This window comes from Lissotriton helveticus, chromosome 5_1, assembly GCF_964261635.1.
Source record: "Lissotriton helveticus chromosome 5_1, aLisHel1.1, whole genome shotgun sequence".
Lineage (NCBI taxonomy): Eukaryota > Metazoa > Chordata > Amphibia > Caudata > Salamandridae > Lissotriton > Lissotriton helveticus.
In genome coordinates, this window is record NC_136065.1 from 512,289,853 (window position 1) to 512,311,485 (window position 21,633).

A 21,633-nucleotide genomic window follows, 5' to 3' on the forward strand; every position below is an offset into this window, starting at 1 on the left:
AAAGGGCTGCCTTCAGTAACGGTATGTGATGTAATACAATATAACCACAAGCTTTCTCTAAGTGCATCCAACCATCCACTGCCATTCTTAACAGCATCAACCCCATTCCCCTTCAATACTCAATTGAATCTCTCAACTTGACCATTTTCATGTAGTTCGTACAAAGATGTCACATGTTTTATTCCACAATGTTTAAGGAACACTGCCGTCTCAGACGACGTCAGCTGCACTCCATTGTCTGTAACAAGAGTTGAGGGACATCCATCGCATTCCAAAACTTCATTAAAAAAATCTTTTCTGCGCCAGTGGTAGCCTGAGATACAAATTTCACCTCAGGCCATTTAGAATGATAGTCAACCATGACTAATGCAAAACGCAAAGTATTAGGTAAAAAAACTAAATGTTCCAGAGATGTCAAAAGCAACCTTTTCCGGGGTTATTTAGGCCATTCCACACTTTTCAAAGGGGGGGTATTCACTTTAAAAAATCTTCCACGAGACATGCACACATCACGCTCCCTAACTGTGCGACCAATGAATCTACCCATGCCAGGTCACCAAAAATAATACTGCACCAACCTTTTCATGGATACATTTATTCCCTTTGAACAACAAGTTCCCTTCCATCTCCAGCTCATCTGCAACATTAAATAGCGGTGAAAATTCAGGATTTATATCTCTCTCCCTTGGCCATCCTTCCATAACATATTTTTTAACACTTTCCGAAGAATCATCCTTTTCTTCACAATCCTTCCATAATTCCTCAGAAATTTCTCCAAACTGCTCAGGTACAATAACATTGATGTTAACCATAATATCACACTCATGAGCAACTCTGGAGTTATCTTGTTGACATGGAAAATGTGATAGAAAATATGCCATTACATTTCTATTCCTTGGTACATACTCGGTCTTAACATTGTATTCCTAAATTTTGGATGCTAATCTTGCAATGTGTGCTGTCGAATTACACCCACCACCAGGTGATAAAATGTTCACCAGTGGCTTGTGATCCGTTCTTAACACAAATTTACTGCTCCAACCATAGTTACAATAATGTTCAATGGCCTACACGCACGCAAGTAGTTCTCTTTCGATAACTGCATATTTGCGCTCAGTCTCATTAAGTGAGCGAGAAGCAAACGCAATATTCCATTCTTCAATTCTTTATTTCCCCTCCTGCAATAACACACCTCCACACCATACAAATTAGCATTGACCGTGATTATGCGCTCTTTTTTTTATGCATAAAAGGTTTTAACATTGGAGTTCTAATAATTTCACATTTAACATCCTCAAACGCCTTCTGGTTTTCGTCTGACCACACAAAGGAAACATTCTGCCTCAAAAGTTTCCTCAAAGGTTCGATTTTAGTGGCAAAATTCTCAACAAATTTGATATAGTATTCACACATACAGCAAATGATAATTGCTCCATATTGACCGTAGCGGAAGCATTGACAAGGGCTCTACATTAGGCTTCTTAGGAACGACCCCATCTCCAGACAAAGTGTCCCCCAGATACTCTACCCATGTTTTGCTAATCTGGTACAAACTTCAACCAACTGTTCCTTATGCTCTTTTTCGTTCTTTGAAAAAACTCAATGTGGTCTTGAAAACACTTGACATACTGATCAACATCTCTGAATACATGAAACATTGCTCCCTGAAAAACAGAGGCGGCAGAGGCTAACCCGAAGGGCATTCTTGTGTATTGAAATAACCCCGGGGTAGTAATAAACGCCGTCAATTGTTTCGACTCCTCTTCCAGTTCAATCTGATGATATATGGATCTCGAATATAAAGTGGAAAATATTTTTGCACCTTCCAGCATGGACACCACCTTGTTTATGTTAGGTATTGGGTTAGGTAATGGGTGACAGTCAACAATTACGTTGGCATTCAGTTCTCTCAAATCAACACATACCCGACACAATTGCCTCATTGATACCTTCATTGACCATTTCTTTGAGCTTGTCTTTCAATTCCTCTTGCACATTGATGGGCACACCCCATAACTTGTGTTTGACTGGTACAGCATTGTTTTTAAATTTGATTTTATGTGTATAATTTTTTTACTTTCCCAGTATGTCTGTGAAGAGTGAAGACATCCTTCAAACATTCCAAAAGGTGTAAATCACCTTCACTATTCCCAATAGTAGATATTTGTCTGGGCCACTCCTTGTCATTTAATAACCCTGGTTCTCTTGAACGAGGATTCAACACAATACCTAATTTCCACTGATCTCTCCATCCCAAAACAATTCCCTTTGCTGCAATATACATTTTGATTTGTACACTTCTTCCTCTAAAAATGAAGGAAACACCCAGAAAACCATCCATTTCATTGGCAGAGCCATTGAAACTCTTTGCCACAATGTCATATGGTTGTAATTCGTCAACCTTACATGTATCACTCAATTTCTCATTGTAGTAGTGCCTTGTAATGATCGTCCAAGCAGACCCTGAATCAACCATAAGTTCTAACTCCACACCAATCACATTAACTAAACATTTTTCTAACTCCATGCCAATCACACTAACTAAACATTTTGGAGATTTTTTTTTTAAACCATTTCTTCGCTTGAGTATGTTTCAGTATCCATTATGGATAAAACAATGCCTTTGCTGTTATCATTCGAATCTGCACAACTGCATCCAGTTTTAATATTGCATCTCTCAGAAGTGCATGATACCTTTCCATGCATTTGATTAGTACTTTTCCTTGCGTCCCTGCAAACATGATAAAAATGACCCACTCCACCCCTACTTTTATACTCTCTATTGATAGCATGATTCCCTAAATATGACGCCATGTGTGTTTTGCTGCCACACATGTAACACGCATTTTGTTTATCAAATCTCTTATATTGTCTAATATTAGCGGTATTGGTCACCCTTGCTCCACTATACCCAGGGGAAGAGACATCCGAGTGCAACCCCTATGCACTCTTTATCACACATACTTCCTCAACAACATCTGCATTCATGCTAGTCTCTCTAACAGTTTGCATCCATTTTTCAGACTGTTCTAGTGCTTTTGCAGTTGAGATAGCCTCTGTCAATTTGGGATCTTCCAAGACCCATCATTGTTCCTGCGTTTTCATATTTTTCCCGTGTACTATTGATCTGATCATCTCATCTGTCATTATTCCAAAATTACAATGCATGCTTCGTGATCTCAAAGCTGTTAAGAAATCATCGAAAGATTCTCCGTCCTGTGCTCTTATGTAACATTTGAATCTGTTTAAAGCAATGTTGGTTGTTGGCTTAAACTTTTGTTCCATCCTTAGAATTGCTTCTTTGTTTATGTTCATATCATTTTGGCCTTCAAGTGGTACGATTTGTGGAAGTGCTCTAAATATGACTTGACCTTCTAAGCCAAGACAATGTAGAAATACGCTTTTTTCCCATTCTGCACCCATGCGTTTGCCATGTATTGCCATCAAGTATGTCAAAAACTCCTCCTTCCATGTCATCCAAGGTAAAGGAGGGTCTCCTTTATTTTGTAAAAATTTGACTGGTGATTCAAACTGCATAGCCTCTTTTCTTCAACAAATATCCACCACAGTACGATTGTCTTTATAGTTTTTTTTTTTTAATATATATAATACGTATTTTCTGTTTTATGTGGGAATAGTCACTTTCAAGGAATATTAATACTGTGAGATTTGTAACAAAATGTCCCTTTAACAGTATATGCAGAAACTTTTGTAATTGAATCGGGGGGCAATTAAAAATAACTAATAACAATAAGAGGCTTTCCAAAAATACTCAGGAAAAGGTAGTTATACCCTGTATTAACCGATATCATGAACTCATAGAATGTACGCTGATACATTTTCCTACACGCTCTTGGCTCCGTTGATTACCTTTGTGTACCATCCGATGCACAGTGTACACCTTGCGTTGTCTACTGAGTCTTCTGAGGGGCGTTCCTAGGATACCATTTTTTTTCAGTATGGCCGCCACTCTGGGTTAAGTGTCAACACAATGTCACACTTAGGACACCCACAGCAGAGTAGCGTACTCGAGGTCCCTCGATTAACTAGCAGTTTGTGCCGTGGAACGCTGAAGTAGATCGGGCGTAGAGCGATGTTTCCTTTTAAAATTTCCTTGCAAAATGTGCTGCAATAAATGTTCCAATGATGGGCGATGCTGTGAAATCAATTCTCTCTCATAGGAGGTTACTCTTCCTGGAAAAAAAAGGTTTTCCCCATAGGTTCCACGAAGAGTAAAAGGATACTGCTGTCCACGAGGGTCAATTAAATGCGCTTGCAGGTCCTGAAAATACTTTGCTCCTGTGCTGCTAATCCTGACTGAAGTGTTTCCTAATCTCGTCGCCAAAATATGTTGAAAATAATCCCAGACAAAAGTAATTTTTCTTCAAAGTGTATTTCCTGTATTACAGCGGTTCGTCCATATGTGAACATCTCCCAGGTGTAACTGCTCATTTCACATAGAACCATTAACTTAACACTCTTAACAGAACATTCACAAAGCTAAAAGTAAACATGGCAAATGCATAGAATTTGGGTCTGGTAATGCAAAGAGATAATGAGCATGATTGGATATGCGTGAGGATGTGACAGATGTTTTTCAGGAGCCCTTATTGGAGGAAAAATATCAGAGGGCAAACCTACTCTGAAAAGGTTTAAAATATTCCTATTGTGAACAGTGGTAAACCAGCACAGACATGGCTCAATCCCCAACACATTATTTGATAGGAAGAGAAACATTGAAGATATCACTACCTCAGCCGAGTTCCTATAAGCCTAAACTTTATTAGAGAAAGCAGTTCCAGTAGGGGCATTATCAGATAAGTTGAAGCTAAGTGGGTTGTCAACCACATTATTGAAGTCTAGATACTTTGCCATTTTAGAAATATAGGCATACCATGGAAAATTACATACCTCATCAAACTTCAAGATGTGACTCTAATATAACATGAAGATGGTAGCAGATGAACCCATGCAGAGTACCACAAGGTCGTATGTTTCAAACTAATCTTATTCTCTGGATTAGTTATGGAGAGACTTTTCAAAACCTTAGTTCTTCCCCTCTGCTTTTTGCTTACAGATAGAAAATCACAAATAACAGCTGCACAACAGTCCAAAAGTCCAAAAGTTATTTCAGTCAATTTATAACAGCTCTGTTTGAAATCAAACTCCAAACTTAGGTATGCGAATAAATCTACCCTTTCCAGACTCACATTTCAACCACAATACTCTGCCCGCTTTTTCTTGCGGCACCCAAAGGCATAGATTATTAATTAAACACAAGTTGTTATTATTATTATTATTTGAGATTTGTAGAGTGCATGGCTGCCCGAGGCCTTCCCAGTGCTGAGAGACAGGATGCTAGCTGAGGCTGGAAGGAAGTTAGTGGTACTGCTTGAACAGCCACGTTTTGATTGACTTCCAAAATGTTGTTTCCTTATTCAAGATTCACATAGTAATGAATTCCACAGTTTAGGTGGCAGAAGGATCTGCCTTCCCACCTAGCTTTCCTGATACCTGTCGTTTTTATCAGTCGTTCGGAGCTAGATCTCAGGCTCCTATTAGGGACGTATATGGTCACCAGGTTTCTTGATTTTTCTTGGGCCCAGGTTGTGTAATGCTCCATGCCTTATAACCAGTACCTCAAATTGGATTCTGGCCTCCACCAGGAGCCAATGAAGTACTTTGAGGTGCTTTCTGGCTGACTTCCGGGCTGGGGCCTTACACAGCAGCCTTGCTGCTGCGTTCTGGACCACTTGAAGTCTGTTGATCATGGATTTCGGCGCCCCTAGGAACAGTGAGTTTCCATAGTCCAAACGTGACTTGACCAGGGAGTAGACCACAGTTTTTCTAAGCTGTATGGGAATACCATCCAGTATTTTCCAGAGTGTATTAAGTTGTCCGAAACATGTGCTTACTACTTTCTTGTCTTTCAGGCAGTTGGGCCAGCTTATTGACGGCCTAGGAATTGCCTTATTCCAGAGGACCATAAGCTCTGTTTTGTCCACGTTTAGTTTTAAGCAGCTGTTTGTTATCCATTCCATAACTTTCTCCATACAGGGAGCTAACATGTCGGAGTCCCAGTTGGTTCTAGGTTGTTAGGAAATCACCAGCTGCTTATCGTCAGCATAGGATGTTATGGAAACGTCGAACTCTCGGGCAATCCATTATAATGGCTTCATATAAACGTTGACCAGTGTGGAACTCAGCTAGGAGCACTGCGGCACCCTGCAGCTTAGGGGCATTGAGTTGGAGAGGATATTGTTTTCCATAACTTGGAAAGTTTTCCCCTTTAGGTATGAAGCCAGCTACTGTAATGTGATACCTTGGACACCGATGGCCGATAATCTGCTTCGCATAATGTGGTGGTCCACCGTGTTGAAGGCAGCACTCAGGTTCAGGAGCCGTAAAGCTGCTGAGCTTCCCCGATCTAACGAAATTGTAAGTTCCTCTACCACTGTTAAAAGAGCAGATTCAGTGCTGTGCTGTGCACGAAATCCCATCTGTGTGGAGTGAAGACAGTGGTTTGTTTCCAAGAACTCTGACAGCAATCGGTTTACGTGTCTTCCGCGTCTTCCGTGTCAACCATAAAATAAACCTATTTAGGAATCAGATTTTGTAGCCTGTTTGGAAGATCAGAAGTATGGACTTCATCATCTATATACATTAATAAATGTATTGAGAAGAGACTATGTTAGGTGAGTCAGAAACAACGGGGACTAAGATAAACAATCAGAAAGTCTTTAAAAATAAATAAATTGGTATATCACAACCTATTTGAGCCCTCGGCGTCAATTGCAGAGATCCCAATTCCATATTAGCTGGATTCTTAACAGTCCTGGATGCCACATATTCCATGCCACCTCTTTACCTAATTTCCTAACCAGACTAGTCTTGCCATCAGCATAATCAACACTCCAGAGATGTTACTCAACTTAAAATTCTGGTTCAGCTAAAATAATGAATTGGTCATCAAGGAGTTTAATCTTTCTGTTTAAGGCTGGATAGCAGAAATACCTTACTAATGTGGCAGCCTATGTAGTAGCTTCAGTTTCAGCAGTCAACGTCAGGATTTCTTTTATCCAAAATCCCACAGTCGGCTGGCCATTGGGTGTAAAAACACCTCAATTAAATCCGTTTGAACCTATATGTATTAGTTGGCAAAGAATTCCTGTTCCCAGAATTCATGGTGGCCTGAGGACGTGATGGTTGGTGCCGTCATTAAAACACCAGTGGGTGTTAACACCCAATTCTGTACGAGTGGAGCTGTCACTTAAATTTTTAACAGGATAAAATTGCAAAGTGTTCACTCCCTTTGATTTAATTTTTCATAAAGACTTTTCAACAGGTCGTTTGAATAATCAAAATGTTTATCAACTTTAGAAGCAAAAAAGTTAAAAGCAGTCTTATCCGATTGGGTCTGAGACAATGAGGAGGAAAAAAAGATTGGAAGGCACATCATGGACCTCTGCATGATAGTTCTTATGTTCTATGTTGCTTCTTGTGAAGGCCTTCAATAGAGGAATGGTTGACCAAACACATAATAAACTGATTCCTAAATAAATGATTCTGTCAAAGTGATCTATTCATTAATTATCACCACTGCTTTGGTTAAAAAAAATCTTCTATAGAGGTAAGATTAGTTTCTACTTCTTACCTCACACAACGCCTAGGGATAGAATAACGTTTGTCTTTGCCATCGTAAAAGATCCACAATAACTGGATGCAGCAATAATATATCAGATATCAAATTTCAGAAGGAGGCCCACCTCCAGGTGCAGAAGTTCCATCCTTGATGTGGGCATGCCTGCAAGCATCTCCAGAAGCAGGAACTCTAAGCTGCTTTCAAAGCTTCGGTAATGATGGTGGGTGTCATCAGATGTATTGTCACAGGGAACTCTCAAACAGTTAGTCCCCCGGTGAAATTGTGGTGCATTGCCTTTTTCCTTCATATCCTGCAGTGACGGGACACTAGAAGTGTTCAAAGCCGCTGTGTGGTTGGGCAGGGCCAAAGTCTCAGTATAACATTGCATGGGACACTCTTTTTTTCCATGATTCACTGACTCCTTTTCTCATGCCTGTGTGTTGACTACTTTAGGGCTTTCAGAGCTGCCTCAATGATGATTGGTTGGCCCATGGGCTGTGCATCATATGGAAGAGGACTCTAGTACTAAGCGTTTAGTAGTGTAAACAGGGTTTTGAGGATGACGAGTCTGCTAACTCATTAAACAAGGGCCATTGAAATAGAATCTGGTTCCCCTCTGGACTAACAGTCCATAAAAGGAACAAGTGCTTTTTTACCTCCACTCAGTGGCCATGTAAAATCGTCCTTGCAGCTTTCCTTTCTTAGTAAACAAATTGAAAAGCTTTTGTCTGTTCAGTTTCAATCTCATGCAACTAGCCGTAACATTCGGAGTTCATACTAGCCAGGCCCAAGACCCAGATGCAACACCAAGGCAGCAAATGCACAGGTACTCAATTATGCCCTGCATACCCGATATGAGGGTGGTGCTTGGCTTTTTCACACTGGATGTAATTGATGTGTTTGAGGAAGGATGCCTTAAACACATCATGAAAGTCACACAAGGCAGAGTCATTAGACTTGCATGCAGTCCGGTGAGAGCAGCAGCAATTGTCTGTCCTACTGTTCCGTCACTTGCTCTTTTCCTTGGATGCAGTCATGACAGAGACAAAGACCCAGCTTAACCTCCAGTTATAGCTTCCAGAACCTGTAAAATATATAGAAAAATGTGTAGAATGGGAAGACAAACACTAAACATATTAAAATTGGCATTGTTTTGACAGGAGATCAGGCTGCTGTCTTCTCAGACGGGATAAAGTATGGGACAGGAGGTGGAGGGTGTAGTGGGGTGCTTTGGGACTTTGTGATAACACAGGGCAGGAAGGGTCCGAGTATGAGAACCAAATGAGGTAAAGGCAATCCAGCAGTGCATTGTTGGCCCACTAGCTGATATGGGCGCCAGCAAATTTTCCAGGATAGGTTTCTGGGCTATGTTGGACAGTATGATAACAATGACTAGTGATGGCGCGCGGAGTTACCTGCTCATTTACCATACTCACCTGGGCCCATAAACATACACACTTATGAACAGGTAAATCCGGCAACTACCTTCGCCAATCAGAATTTAATTTTACTTTAGGACTTAAACCTATACATATTGACTTACCAATCCTCGTCACCTGTATTAAGTCCTAATGGATCAAAAGGGAGTTAGCATAATAGGTAGAAATGTCATTTACATTCATAAAAGAACCACAGACTCGGGAAAAGTTTAAACACATTATCTATGTAAATTCTTAAATGTCAAGGTCCATACAAGCGATATTAAAGCCTTTTCAATTAGGAATATAATAACTAATGCAATGATGTATACAAATGTTACGAGATTTCTCTTAAGCATTGATACTTGGGAAGGGTGAGAAAAGGGAAACAGTTCATAGACATACCCACACAGATTATATTTACCTAGAATGGTGTGAAGACCAACCGTGGGAACGGGCTGAAACAAGGAGACAGGACTTCCCGATAGTTCAGGTGCCAACAGGACAGGACAGGGTCAGATCAGGACAGGTGAGGACCAAACCAGGATAGATACAGGTCAGGACAGGTACCCTCAGCTAAGTGCAAAGCCAGCATCACACCCCTCACTGGGGCTAACAGTCGGACCCCGATTGGGTTATCGATTCTTCTCCCTCAGAAACCCGATTGGGTTATCGATTCTTCTGACAGAGTACTCCGCCAGCACCTCTGCTCCTGAATCTTCTGTCGGAGTGCTCCGCCAGCACCTCTGCTCTCAATCCCCTATTGAGTGCGTTGGGTCAGTGACAGGTCAGCTATTCGGACAAGTCGGAAAATCTTACTAGCTAAGCCTACCTTAATTATACCATTTTCCAGGGCAATGTACCACCCCCAATGTTGCAAGTTCGTGTATTCAAAAGACGAGGAGAGATCATCACACCATACCAGTTATGAGATCTTCTTCTTCAATATTCAGATCAATGTTCCCGCCCAATATTTTATTTTCCCATGCACTTTTATTCCACCCAACAATGAAAGTGCCAATAGTAAATACAATGTTAAAACATTTTAGCAAGTTGTCTTCCTCTTGGAAGTTCACGGGGTCGGGTTCCGAGGAGCATCGCAGGCAAGACTGTCGTTGGCATGAGTTCAATGCCATGACTTGAGGACTCTAGAGCTCTTCTGCGCAGACGCAGCCCTTTCAATATGGAGTGCAACAAGATTGCATCAGGCCCAGATACGAGCTAGCAGCAAAAGTCAAAGAGAAACAGTTTAAGAACAAAGAATAAATGAATGCTCTGTATACCTCTTATCTCTACACTATTCCCATTACTTTATTTTAACTATAGCATTAATAGTTAAGCAGAACGAACAATGTTTAGTAAACCATAAGCAGATGTATTAGCATGTGAGACATGAAGCAGCCATCTTTAATTCTAGTGCGCAGCTGCAAAGATTTCCCACCAAAGTAGAGAAGACTTCATGTCACGTGAGTGTGACAGACACATGCGCAATGAAATTCCCGCGTTGCGAGTTACTGTTAGTAAAAGCACATTGACAAGCTTCCCCTAGATACTAGAAATGTCATGTGGTGCATTGTTAGTAATACGAAACATGCTGATTAATACATTATAGGTTATTTTGAGAGGGTTGAGTTTGAGCAAGTCTCTTTACGTATGAAACCTTGCTCCATCACTGGGTAAACTTGAAATTGGTATAGTATTTGTGGGGCATGTTGTACAGTAAACAGTGGAGTTTGGTGATCACCTTGTGACTACCAGAGGGTGTGCATAGCATGGTGTCCATTGGTGAAGGGAGGCTGGAGCTGCTCTACAAAGGGAGCATTGAGTGTGTTGTACAATAGACTATGGACTTGGGAAGCTGTCTTCTTATAAATCATAAGGAGCCTATGCCACATATTTAGGTGTGTATGGTGTCTGTGAGGTTAGCTAAGGCCAATTTATATTGCCATTTACCTGAATGCTCTCCTTTTTGCCTTTCTGAACAAGTACATGTGCATTCTGTCTTCGCCAACTTTACCACAAGTTATTTCCTTTCCACCCAGAATTGCGGAGACAACGGTGACAATTGAACTCCTTAAAGCTCAGGATGTAGAGAAGGAGAGATCCTTGGAGACATTAAATCAGAAACTGGAAGAGCTGGTAAGCCTATTCTCCCCCCACTTCTCACCTGCATGTGTGCCCTTCCTGTATGTCCATCACTCCAATCTTCATGTATGTATGTATGTGTATGGTATGGCTATAGCACAAACTTAGCCAAAAGCCTGTGATGTTGACCAGTACTCCATCATGCTGCATTCATTCTTATATTTTCATGTTTGACTCATGAGATGCTTACGAAGCGGCTACATGCACTATGGCAGCAAACACTAGGACATTAGGACCTTTTAATGGTACTTATGCAGCAGCTGGTAAAGTCACTTTCATTGGTGAAATATGAACATGTTTTTGCAGGGAGGACGCACAGCTTAACAATCCTAGGTGACCATTATGACAAACCTGTTCTTAATGGAATGAGGAGCTCACGTGCAGGAACTCTCATGACAGTGCTGGGGTGAGCCTGTAATGGCAACACAGCATAAATCTGAGGATGGTAGGTCTTGCAGTCAGATTATTTCAGCATACTCATCAAGGTGATACAAAATCATGTGGACAATACCACAAACATGGGTTGTCTATTAAAACATTATGCCCTTCCCTTTTCAAGGGGATTGGTAAAGTCCTCTTTTAAGCTGATGCATGCATTCTACACTAAGTTGTTGTTAAGAATGCTATGCCACGAATAATGGAGACTAGCAGTCAAATGGTAGCTATTTAGTGTGTAATAATGCACAGAGTTAGAATATATTCTCGATAATGGTTATCGTGTGTTATTCACACCACATTGTTGCATCTCTCTTTCCTGTGTGGCTACAGTCTTTGTTTGCTATCTTGTATTCTTATTCTGCTTCTAAAACCTCCACCTCTTGGTGTTCAGGTTAGTCTGTTATTCACAGTTGGTCAGTTCACAGAGAGACAGAAGCAGTGTGGGCTCTCCAAATAAACGTGTGCTTTTTCTGCTATTCTCATCTGCCATTCTCATCATTCTGTATTACACGCAGCTTACTCTATGAGATGGTCGTGTTAAGAAATTAGAAGACAGCATAACAATAAATAACAAACCTAAAACTGCGTATTTTCATATTTATGTATAGGCATGTAAAATAGGTACTTAAATTTAGGATTAACAGAGAAAGCCAGAAGGTGCTAGCACCTTTCGTGTCAAAGATACAATGCTGCGGCCTCCATAAGGAAGGTCCTGGGGGGAGGGAGGGGCGTCCGGAGGGAGGAGTGGCGAACGGCACGGAAGCGAGCGGCGAGGGGGGCCGGCTAACAGTGCATGGGTAAAAAAGTTGCAAAAATAATAAGGCACAGAATAAAATTAAACAGCCATGGTAAAGCAGGCAAGAAAACAACAGTAATGTGACACATAGGTCAACACAAGAGCAAGGTCAAAACAGAGACCAGCACTGAGCTTTAACCCCTTCGATGCTCATGACGAGCTCAGCTCGTCATGAGGTATACCTCAAGGGTGCTCATTACGAGCTGAGCTCGTCATGACCACACCCATTAACATTATGGCCCAGCACAGGAGAAGGATCTGTCAAGCAGCCAAGGTGTTATGCAGCGAGGGGAGCTGGCACAAGGACCTGTGAATGAATAGTTACAGATTTATATGACACCCAAGGTAGCACTGACAAGTTACAGAGTTGGAAACCAGTTAGCACCATAGGTGGATCTCTTTGCAAATACTCATTTTGTCAATGGCCAGCAGAGAAAACATTGGGCCAAAAATGATCACTTGTCCTTCTCAACCAGCAGAAGGCAGGATATACACAATTCGAGATTTTATTACTACTGGATTGGGAAACTATTATTCCATGTAAGTAACTTTTTAGGTCTCGCCTGTCAATGCGCATGCGCATTGAGCGGAGCGAGAATATAGGGGCTTAAACAGAGTTTAACTAGACTGGCGATTTGATGTAGTGCATGTGCGCTTTTAGCTCAATGCGCAAGCGCAATGAGTTAAAATGCGCGTGCACAGCATCAAATCGCCAGTCTTCGCCATCTGTTCCCCAGCTTGGTGCCGCCAGCACCTCCCCTCTCTCTCCCCGCAGACAGCCTTGCTCGCATTTCTCCTCCCCCTCCCCAGCCAGCTTGGTTCCGCCAGCACCTCCCCTCTCTCTCCCCGCACACAGCCTTGCTCGCATTTCTCCTCCCCCTCCCCAGCCGCCAGCACCTCCCCTCTCTCCCTGCAAAAAAAAAAATAATGGCACTTCCTCGACAACTGAACTTTCATTCCTACTCTCCCATCCATCCTGGCAGATGCAGTCCCAGTCTTTTTCTCCCTTACTTCATCTGATTTCTTCACTCTTACACATCTTTTTCTCCCTTCTACTCCTTAACCATGTACTCCGCTACATTCCTTTCTCTGTTTAAAATGTTCGTGTGCAATTTAACATTTTCTTTTCTGCCTCTATCCGTTGTTCCATTACTTGTCCCCTTTCCTCCATTTCATAGCCCGGATCTGTGAACTAACCTCACCTCACACCATTCCTCCATATTGATTGTATTCTTAGTCTACCTCCATCCACTCCCATGTATCTCATCCTCATGCGTACTTTGTTCTCCCGTGCGTCTCACACTACCTCCTCACCCTCCATCCTAATAACGTGCACTAGCATGTCCTCTCTCTCCCTCCCCCCACCCCCAATCCTAGGCCCACTTCAAGTCCCTGGCCGCAATGGTTTGTCTTGTGTAATGCTTCCGGAAACGTTCATTTTCTTTCTTTTTAGCATCACATGGCAGTCTGAAAATAGAATTCTTAATCAGTGTTGCAGAATTGTGCACTTTAATGTTTTTAGGTCTTGCGGACAGACAGCTGTAGTTATTCATCAGAGATGCCATTTTACCACACAGTACAGAGAGAGTGTGCTTTTGGTCCAGCCATTTGCTGTTGACTTTTTTATCCGCTGTTACGATAGTCATGGCAATGTAAGGAAGGCTGCATGAGTTTGACATTATTTTCCGACTGGGTGTTGTGATAGGGTGAGGTTATAGGAAGATCCTTTTCCCTGTGCAACAGTTCCTTCTGCACCTCTTCACAGCTCAGTGCCCTGTTGTGCAGGATGTGGCCCCCCTCTCAGCCGTTTAGCTTCTGCCTTTGCCAGTGCTTGTTGAATTGTGTCGTAAGCACAGTGCATTGCAACCGCGGAGCCCAGCCATTTGAGGTGTTTTTTTCATACAGGCATACAGCCAAAGGGACCTAGATGTTGCTTCACACAGTACCAAGGCCATTTCACCCCCTCACCCACTCATCCTCACACACCCTCACTCACCCTCACACCCACAACCCCCTCACAACCCTCTCACCCTCACTCACCCTCACCCTCACCCCCCTCACACACCCTTACCCTCACCCCCTTACCCTGACACACCCTGTCACCCTCACCCTCACACCCCTTCACTCACCCTCACACCCCTCACCCACCCTCACACACCTTCACACCCCCTCACACACCCACTCACCCTCACACACCCTTACCCTCACCCCCTCAACCTCACACACCCTCAGTCACCCTCACACTCACACTTCCTCACCATCACACACCCTCACATCCTCTCACCCTCACAAACCCTCACCCTCACCCACCCTCACACCACCTCACCCTCACACCCTCACTCATCCTCACCCCCTCATCCTCACTCATCCTCACCCCCTCATCCTCACACACCCTCACTCACCCTCACACCCCCCTCACAACCCTCTCACCCTCACTCAGCCACACACTCTCACACCCCCTCACCCTCACACCCCCTCACCCTCGCACCCTCTCACCATCACCCCCCTCACCCTCACACACCCTTACACTCATCCCCTCACCCTCACACACCCTCAGTCACCCTCACACCCTAACCCTCACCCCCTCACACACCCTCATACACCCTCACTCACCCTCACACACCCTCACCCTCACCCCCCCTCACACCCTCACCCTCACACCCCCTCACTCACCCTCACACACTCACACACCCACTCACCCTCACACTCCTCACCCTCACACCACTCAGTGCTACAACACATATTGTGTTACAATAGGTGTCACATTTGCGAAAGATAAAACTATTGGCATTGTAAATAACAAAGCTATTAATTTAGCTATTTTCAAAACAAGCACATAAATAAAAAATGTGTCCTTTACAATACCAATAGCTCAAACTTTCCTAATGCGAGACCTATTGCATTGCTGTGCTTCTCTCCCCTGCTGCACTCTCCTGCTCTCTAGAGATGGGGCCTAACGACCAGAGCTGCCATCTAAGTCACGTAAATACAAAACATGTTGCATTCCAAATGCTATAGGTGTCACATTCGCAAAAGTTAAAGCTATAAGCATTGTAAATGACAAAGCTATCAATTTAGCTATTTTAAAAACCAACAGATAAATAAAATATTTGTCATTTACAAGACCAATAGCTCCAACTTTTCTAATGTGAGACCTATTGCATTTCCAATGCTTGTTTTATTTTTATGGTGGCCACTCATCCCACTAAGCTAGTCTACACCCCCCCGTCCACTCCACCATCCACCATGCCATCTTAATGGCTGTGAGAGGTAGTAGGGTGTAGTGCGCTCTTACTGGCTATTTTACTTGTAAGTAACTGAGGAGGTAATGAGAAGTTCAGGATAGGCGTGGTTGAAAAGAACATACATTGAGGTGAAAAATCAGTGGTTTTTGCATGTATTATCAATTTTTCTACGTTATTTTCTTTGGTGCACATTTTTGACATCCCATAGAAGAAGTAAACATACCTGTCTAATGTCATTGCATTGATAAGTTGCAGGAGAATCATCTTTCTGTGTTCTCGGACACTGCATGTGTCCTGCCATGGCAGAAAGCTGTTCCCACCTATTTGAGCGTACTCACCCCGTTTCCTGTGTGGTTACATGCCCGCTCTTTGTGCTATACTGCCTGCTTGTGGTGTTTCTACTCAGACACCGGGTAAGGTTGTGCGGTAATAGGAACACCGTATCTGTTAGTCTGTTCACCCAGACTCACCTAAAAGGCTGCGGTTCAGCTGTGGAAGTGAGCTCACAAACTCACTCCCCTTTTGACACATCCCACCTGGCATCAGTGTACTGACCTCTCCCCAACACCTGGTAGTGCATATTGTCTGGGCACCATCAATATTATACCTTGCAGCACTATGTGGATGTACCAAGTATTTTCCCACCTGTCCTGAAATCTGTGCTGGTTGTGTGGTCATGGGAGACCTTAACCCCTTCGGAGCTGATGACGAGCTCAGCTCGTCATGGGCGTAACCTGCGCTACGCGGATGACGAGCTGAGCTCCTCACGTAACGCGTTTTTAAAAAAAATCGTAGCGCGCAGCGGGAAAACCGGTAGCGCGCATGCGGTTAATAAGTCAACGTGATTCAGAAAAGGGGGTGGTGATGAACAGAGTGCCTGAATTAAGCAGACCACTCTTACCCAGTCCAAAGATCAGGGCTTGATCCATCGCCGTTTTTTAGCTCACTGCACCATCCCAGCTCAGAACTTGGCTATATGCAAATTAGTCTGTTCCTGTCCCAGTGCATGATGGGAACAGGGCAAACCAAACTACCAAGCCAATTCTTGTACTGGGAAGGAAACAAGCTTCCGGGGACCGGTTTCTGCCATTTCAGGCGTCGTCGGCCCGGCTTGCTTGAATCCTGATGGTGCAATGAGCAAGGGACTCACATCTGAGTATACCCTTCCACGCTTATGGTGGACAAAATGATTCAGAAAAGGGGGTGGTGATGAACAGAGTGCCTGAATTAAGCAGACCACTCTTACCCAGTCCAAAGATCAGGGCTTGATCCATCGCCGTTTTTTAGCTCACTGCACCATCCCAGCTCAGAACTTGGCTATATGCAAATTAGTCTGTTCCTGTCCCAGTGCATGATGGGAACAGGGCAAACCAAACTACCAAGCCAATTCTTGTACTGGGAAGGAAACAAGCTTCCGGGGACCGGTTTCTGCCATTTCAGGCGTCGTCGGCCCGGCTTGCTTGAATCCTGATGGTGCAATGAGCAAGGGACTCACATCTGAGTATACCCTTCCACGCTTATGGTGGACAAAATGATTCAGAAAAGGGGGTGGTGATGAACAGAGTGCCTGAATTAAGCAGACCACTCTTACCCAGTCCAAAGATCAGGGCTTGATCCATCGCCGTTTTTTAGCTCACTGCACCATCCCAGCTCAGAACTTGGCTATATGCAAATTAGTCTGTTCCTGTCCCAGTGCATGATGGGAACAGGGCAAACAAGCCGGGCCGAAGAGGCTGAAATGCCAGAAACCGGTCCCCGGTAGCTTGTCTCCTTTCTGGTGAAGAATTGGCTTGGTAGTTTGGTCTGCCCTGTTCCCATGATGCACTGGGCCAGGGACAGACTAATTTGCATATAGCCAGGTTCTGAGCTGGGATGGGGCTGTGAGATAAATAACGGTGATGGATCAAGCCCTGATCTTTGGACTGGGTAAGAGTGGTCTGCTTAATTCAGACACTCTGTTCATCACCACCCCCTTTTCTGTATCGTTTTTGGCCACTATAGGTGTGGCAGGGTATACTCAGACATGAGTCCCTTTCTCACTGCTCCATCAGGATTCAAGCAAGCCGGGCCGAAGAGGCTGAAATGCCAGAAACCGGTCCCCGGTAGCTTGTCTCCTTTCTGGTGAAGAATTGGCTTGGTAGTTTGGTCTGCCCTGTTCCCATGATGCACTGGGCCAGGGACAGACTAATTTGCATATAGCCAGGTTCTGAGCTGGGATGGGGCAGTGAGATAAATAACGGTGATGGATCAAGCCCTGATCTTTGGACTGGGTAAGAGTGGTCTGCTTAATTCAGACACTCTGTTCATCACCACCCCCTTTTCTGTATCGTTTTTGGCCACTATAGGTGTGGCAGGGTATACTCAGACATGAGTCCCTTTCTCACTGCTCCATCAGGATTCAAGCAAGCCGGGCCGAAGAGGCTGAAATGCCAGAAACCGGTCCCCGGTAGCTTGTCTCCTTTCTGGTGAAGAATTGGCTTGGTAGTTTGGTCTGCCCTGTTCCCATGATGCACTGGGCCAGGGACAGACTAATTTGCATATAGCCAGGTTCTGAGCTGGGATGGGGCAGTGAGATAAATAACGGTGATGGATCAAGCCCTGATCTTTGGACTGGGTAAGAGTGGTCTGCTTAATTCAGACACTCTGTTCATCACCACCCCCTTTTCTGTATCGTTTTTGGCCACTATAGGTGTGGCAGGGTATACTCAGACATGAGTCCCTTTCTCACTGCTCCATCAGGATTCAAGCAAGCCGGGCCGAAGAGGCTGAAATGCCAGAAACCGGTCCCCGGTAGCTTGTCTCCTTTCTGGTGAAGAATTGGCTTGGTAGTTTGGTCTGCCCTGTTCCCATGATGCACTGGGCCAGGGACAGACTAATTTGCATATAGCCAGGTTCTGAGCTGGGATGGGGCAGTGAGATAAATAACGGTGATGGATCAAGCCCTGATCTTTGGACTGGGTAAGAGTGGTCTGCTTAATTCAGACACTCTGTTCATCACCACCCCCTTTTCTGTATCGTTTTTGGCCACTATAGGTGTGGCAGGGTATACTCAGACATGAGTCCCTTTCTCACTGCTCCATCAGGATTCAAGCAAGCCGGGCCGAAGAGGCTGAAATGCCAGAAACCGGTCCCCGGTAGCTTGTCTCCTTTCTGGTGAAGAATTGGCTTGGTAGTTTGGTCTGCCCTGTTCCCATGATGCACTGGGCCAGGGACAGACTAATTTGCATATAGCCAGGTTCTGAGCTGGGATGGGGCAGTGAGATAAATAACGGTGATGGATCAAGCCCTGATCTTTGGACTGGGTAAGAGTGGTCTGCTTAATTCAGACACTCTGTTCATCACCACCCCCTTTTCTGTATCGTTAATAAGTCAACATCATATTCTGCTGGCTTGTGAATTACTTATCTTCCTTTAGTGAGCTGAACAACCCTGAGACCCATTTCTATTATATACTCACAGGAGGCAAGTCGACTTCAGCATCATGCGGCAATGGAGGCAGAAGAAATTGAGGCCCTGAGATCAGAGGCTGACTTGCTGCAGCAGACACTACGAGATCTTGCACAGGTAAGTTTGGCATAAAATAATTTTGTAAAAAAACGTGGATGGCAGCAATTATTTCACTCATCTATGATCTGTTCCTCCATATAGTTCATTTTCATATTACTTGTTTATTGTTCAGTTACAGAAAAAATATGTAACAGTATACACCTTGTTTACTTATGGAAGATGTGCTATAACGATAGTGTCTTGTAGTGAAATAATGACAACATATAGCATCTGTATTTCTCCTTTCAGTATGTTCTAATTATTATTGCCACACGAGAACACTCTGTGACCTCTGTTTGTACATCTTTAACATTTGCTTATTTCCTTTGTTCCTTTTAAGTCTGTTGGAGTCCAGCCAGCGACTTAGGGAAAGGTGTAGGACCATTATGATTTGGTGCGAGTCGCAATTAGCGACTTGCAAAACGTAATGTACTAATGTGTCTCAGACACATTTAGCGATTCCCGGTGCGGCCGCAAATCACCTGCCTCATCAATATTAATTAGGCAGGTCACAATTTGTGACCCATTGGGAATGGGCTACAATCACGGGGGTGGTGACCTGCTCAAGCCAGCAGACCACCATGTCTGTGTTTTGCTTTTTAAATAAAGCTACTTTTTTTTCGAAATGCAGCCTGTTTCATTAAAGAAAAACAGGATGCGTTTAAAAGAAAAAAGATTAAATGTTTTCTTTTTCAATTTTTAAAGTCAGGCAGTGGCACTTGGGACCCCTTCCCGTGTTATGTGGGAATCTAGGACCCTAGTGAAATTTTCCCGATTCATGCCATATATAGGTATAATTCACCCAATCCTTATATAGGCATAAGGAATCATTACCTTATTTAGCCTTCGCCTGTGCAGCCCAAATACGGCATGGCTACTTCCACTAAACTCCGAGAATCCACAACGATTTCTTGGAAAAACCAGCCTTCAGCAGTCAGGGACTTCCCCCTGCTTGAATACTAATTCATCCAAGAACTCCTGGAGTTTTCAAGGAACTGAGGCACTAGTGACGATATTATGTCCAATCTTACGTCAAACTCGGCACCTTCAAAGTATAAATATGCCTACATTTGCCCAGTCAAACACACAGTGGTTTAGCAGCAGATCGACTAACTACTTGCCCGACGCCCTGCTGCTGCAAGTGCCAAAGGAAGCCGACCCTCCAACTGACGCGCTGAGAAGACGCTGTCTTTTCTCTTGCCGAGAAATCCAGCTCCGGTGTTTCCAGGCTACCCTTGTGGGTCGCTGGGAGATCTAGTCCTGAGAGAGAGATACAAGACCTCTATCATTCTAAAACCAAGGTACGGAGCTGATTAGACCCTTAGAGAATTCTTGGAACAGATTCTTGGCAGAAAATTACTAGACTTACGCTACACCACACTTACTCCTCCCTCGTACTAGGCTTAGGTTAGGTACACCGGGTTAGGCGTATTTTAGAAGCACCAGCTGAGTACTTTTAGCCACTATTTTATCACTGTATGTATTTTATGCATTTTATGTATTCTATGTTTATGGCTTAGAAACCATATCATGCTCTTACAGTACTATTTTATAATACTATTTGTATTATATGCATTGTACTTCTTAACTAGCATTTCAATCGTAGCAGTGCATTTCTTATGCTTAAGAAATAAGACTGTTCAATAAATACTTTTATTGAAAACCCCCGTCTCTCTATTTCTAAGCAACTCTGGTGAAACGAAGCATGCACATCTGAATGAGTGAAATAGCCGTCTATTGTTTCCGCGACTCTAGAGATCCGTTTCATTCTGGGGAAGTAAAGTTGTCATGTTATATGGTTGTCAGAGACTAATCCCTTCTTGTTTATTCGACAAAGTTTCTAGTGACCTCTGAGCTAGCTGGCACTCACAATTAAGTCTAATAGATTCGGTAGAGACCTAGTCGACCTCAGTCCTACGTCTAAACTACAGGATTTATTATTCCAATGCGCAGAGCCTATTGGGAATATAGGAACTACACTACACCCGTTTGGAACTGGCTTACCACCAATTTGAAATTGGTGGTAACAGTGATTGTTTTGCGACTTCACTTGCGGTCGCTAAACAATCATACATCCCCCTGTGACTTGCTACTTGGATGGGACGCCCTTGGCAAGCCCCTTCCTAATAGCGACTCGCAAACCCTATTGTGCAAGTTGGTAATAGGTTATCAACTCTCAAAATAGGGTCTGTACATGCTACAACCCTTTTTGGCAGTCACAAATGGACCGATTTTCCGTTTGCGACAAGCTAAAAACTGTTGCCCTTGGGCCTGTAGGGAATACTGCTAATTTTGTTAAGGAAAATGCAACCCGCCTCTAGAAGAGATTCTGGTGTGGCAAAACAATCAGATTTTGTTGCTTGCTTTGTGAAGAGGCACCAGACAGCTACCGATTTGCTCCAG

At 43.6% G+C, this 21,633-nt stretch overlaps 1 protein-coding gene across 2 annotated transcripts in view; it reads left to right on the forward strand.

Annotated features, from left to right (window-relative positions):
- The window catches only part of CROCC (ciliary rootlet coiled-coil, rootletin), a 574,059-nt gene that overhangs the window by 160,758 nt on the left and 391,668 nt on the right, over positions 1-21,633 (forward strand). For both annotated transcript variants that reach the window (XM_078642848.1, XM_078642849.1), the window contains 2 exons: positions 11,103-11,199; positions 19,144-19,248. In XM_078642848.1, coding sequence (XP_078498974.1) covers positions 11,103-11,199; positions 19,144-19,248 — 202 coding nt within the window. The remainder of the gene's footprint in view (positions 1-11,102; positions 11,200-19,143; positions 19,249-21,633) is intronic.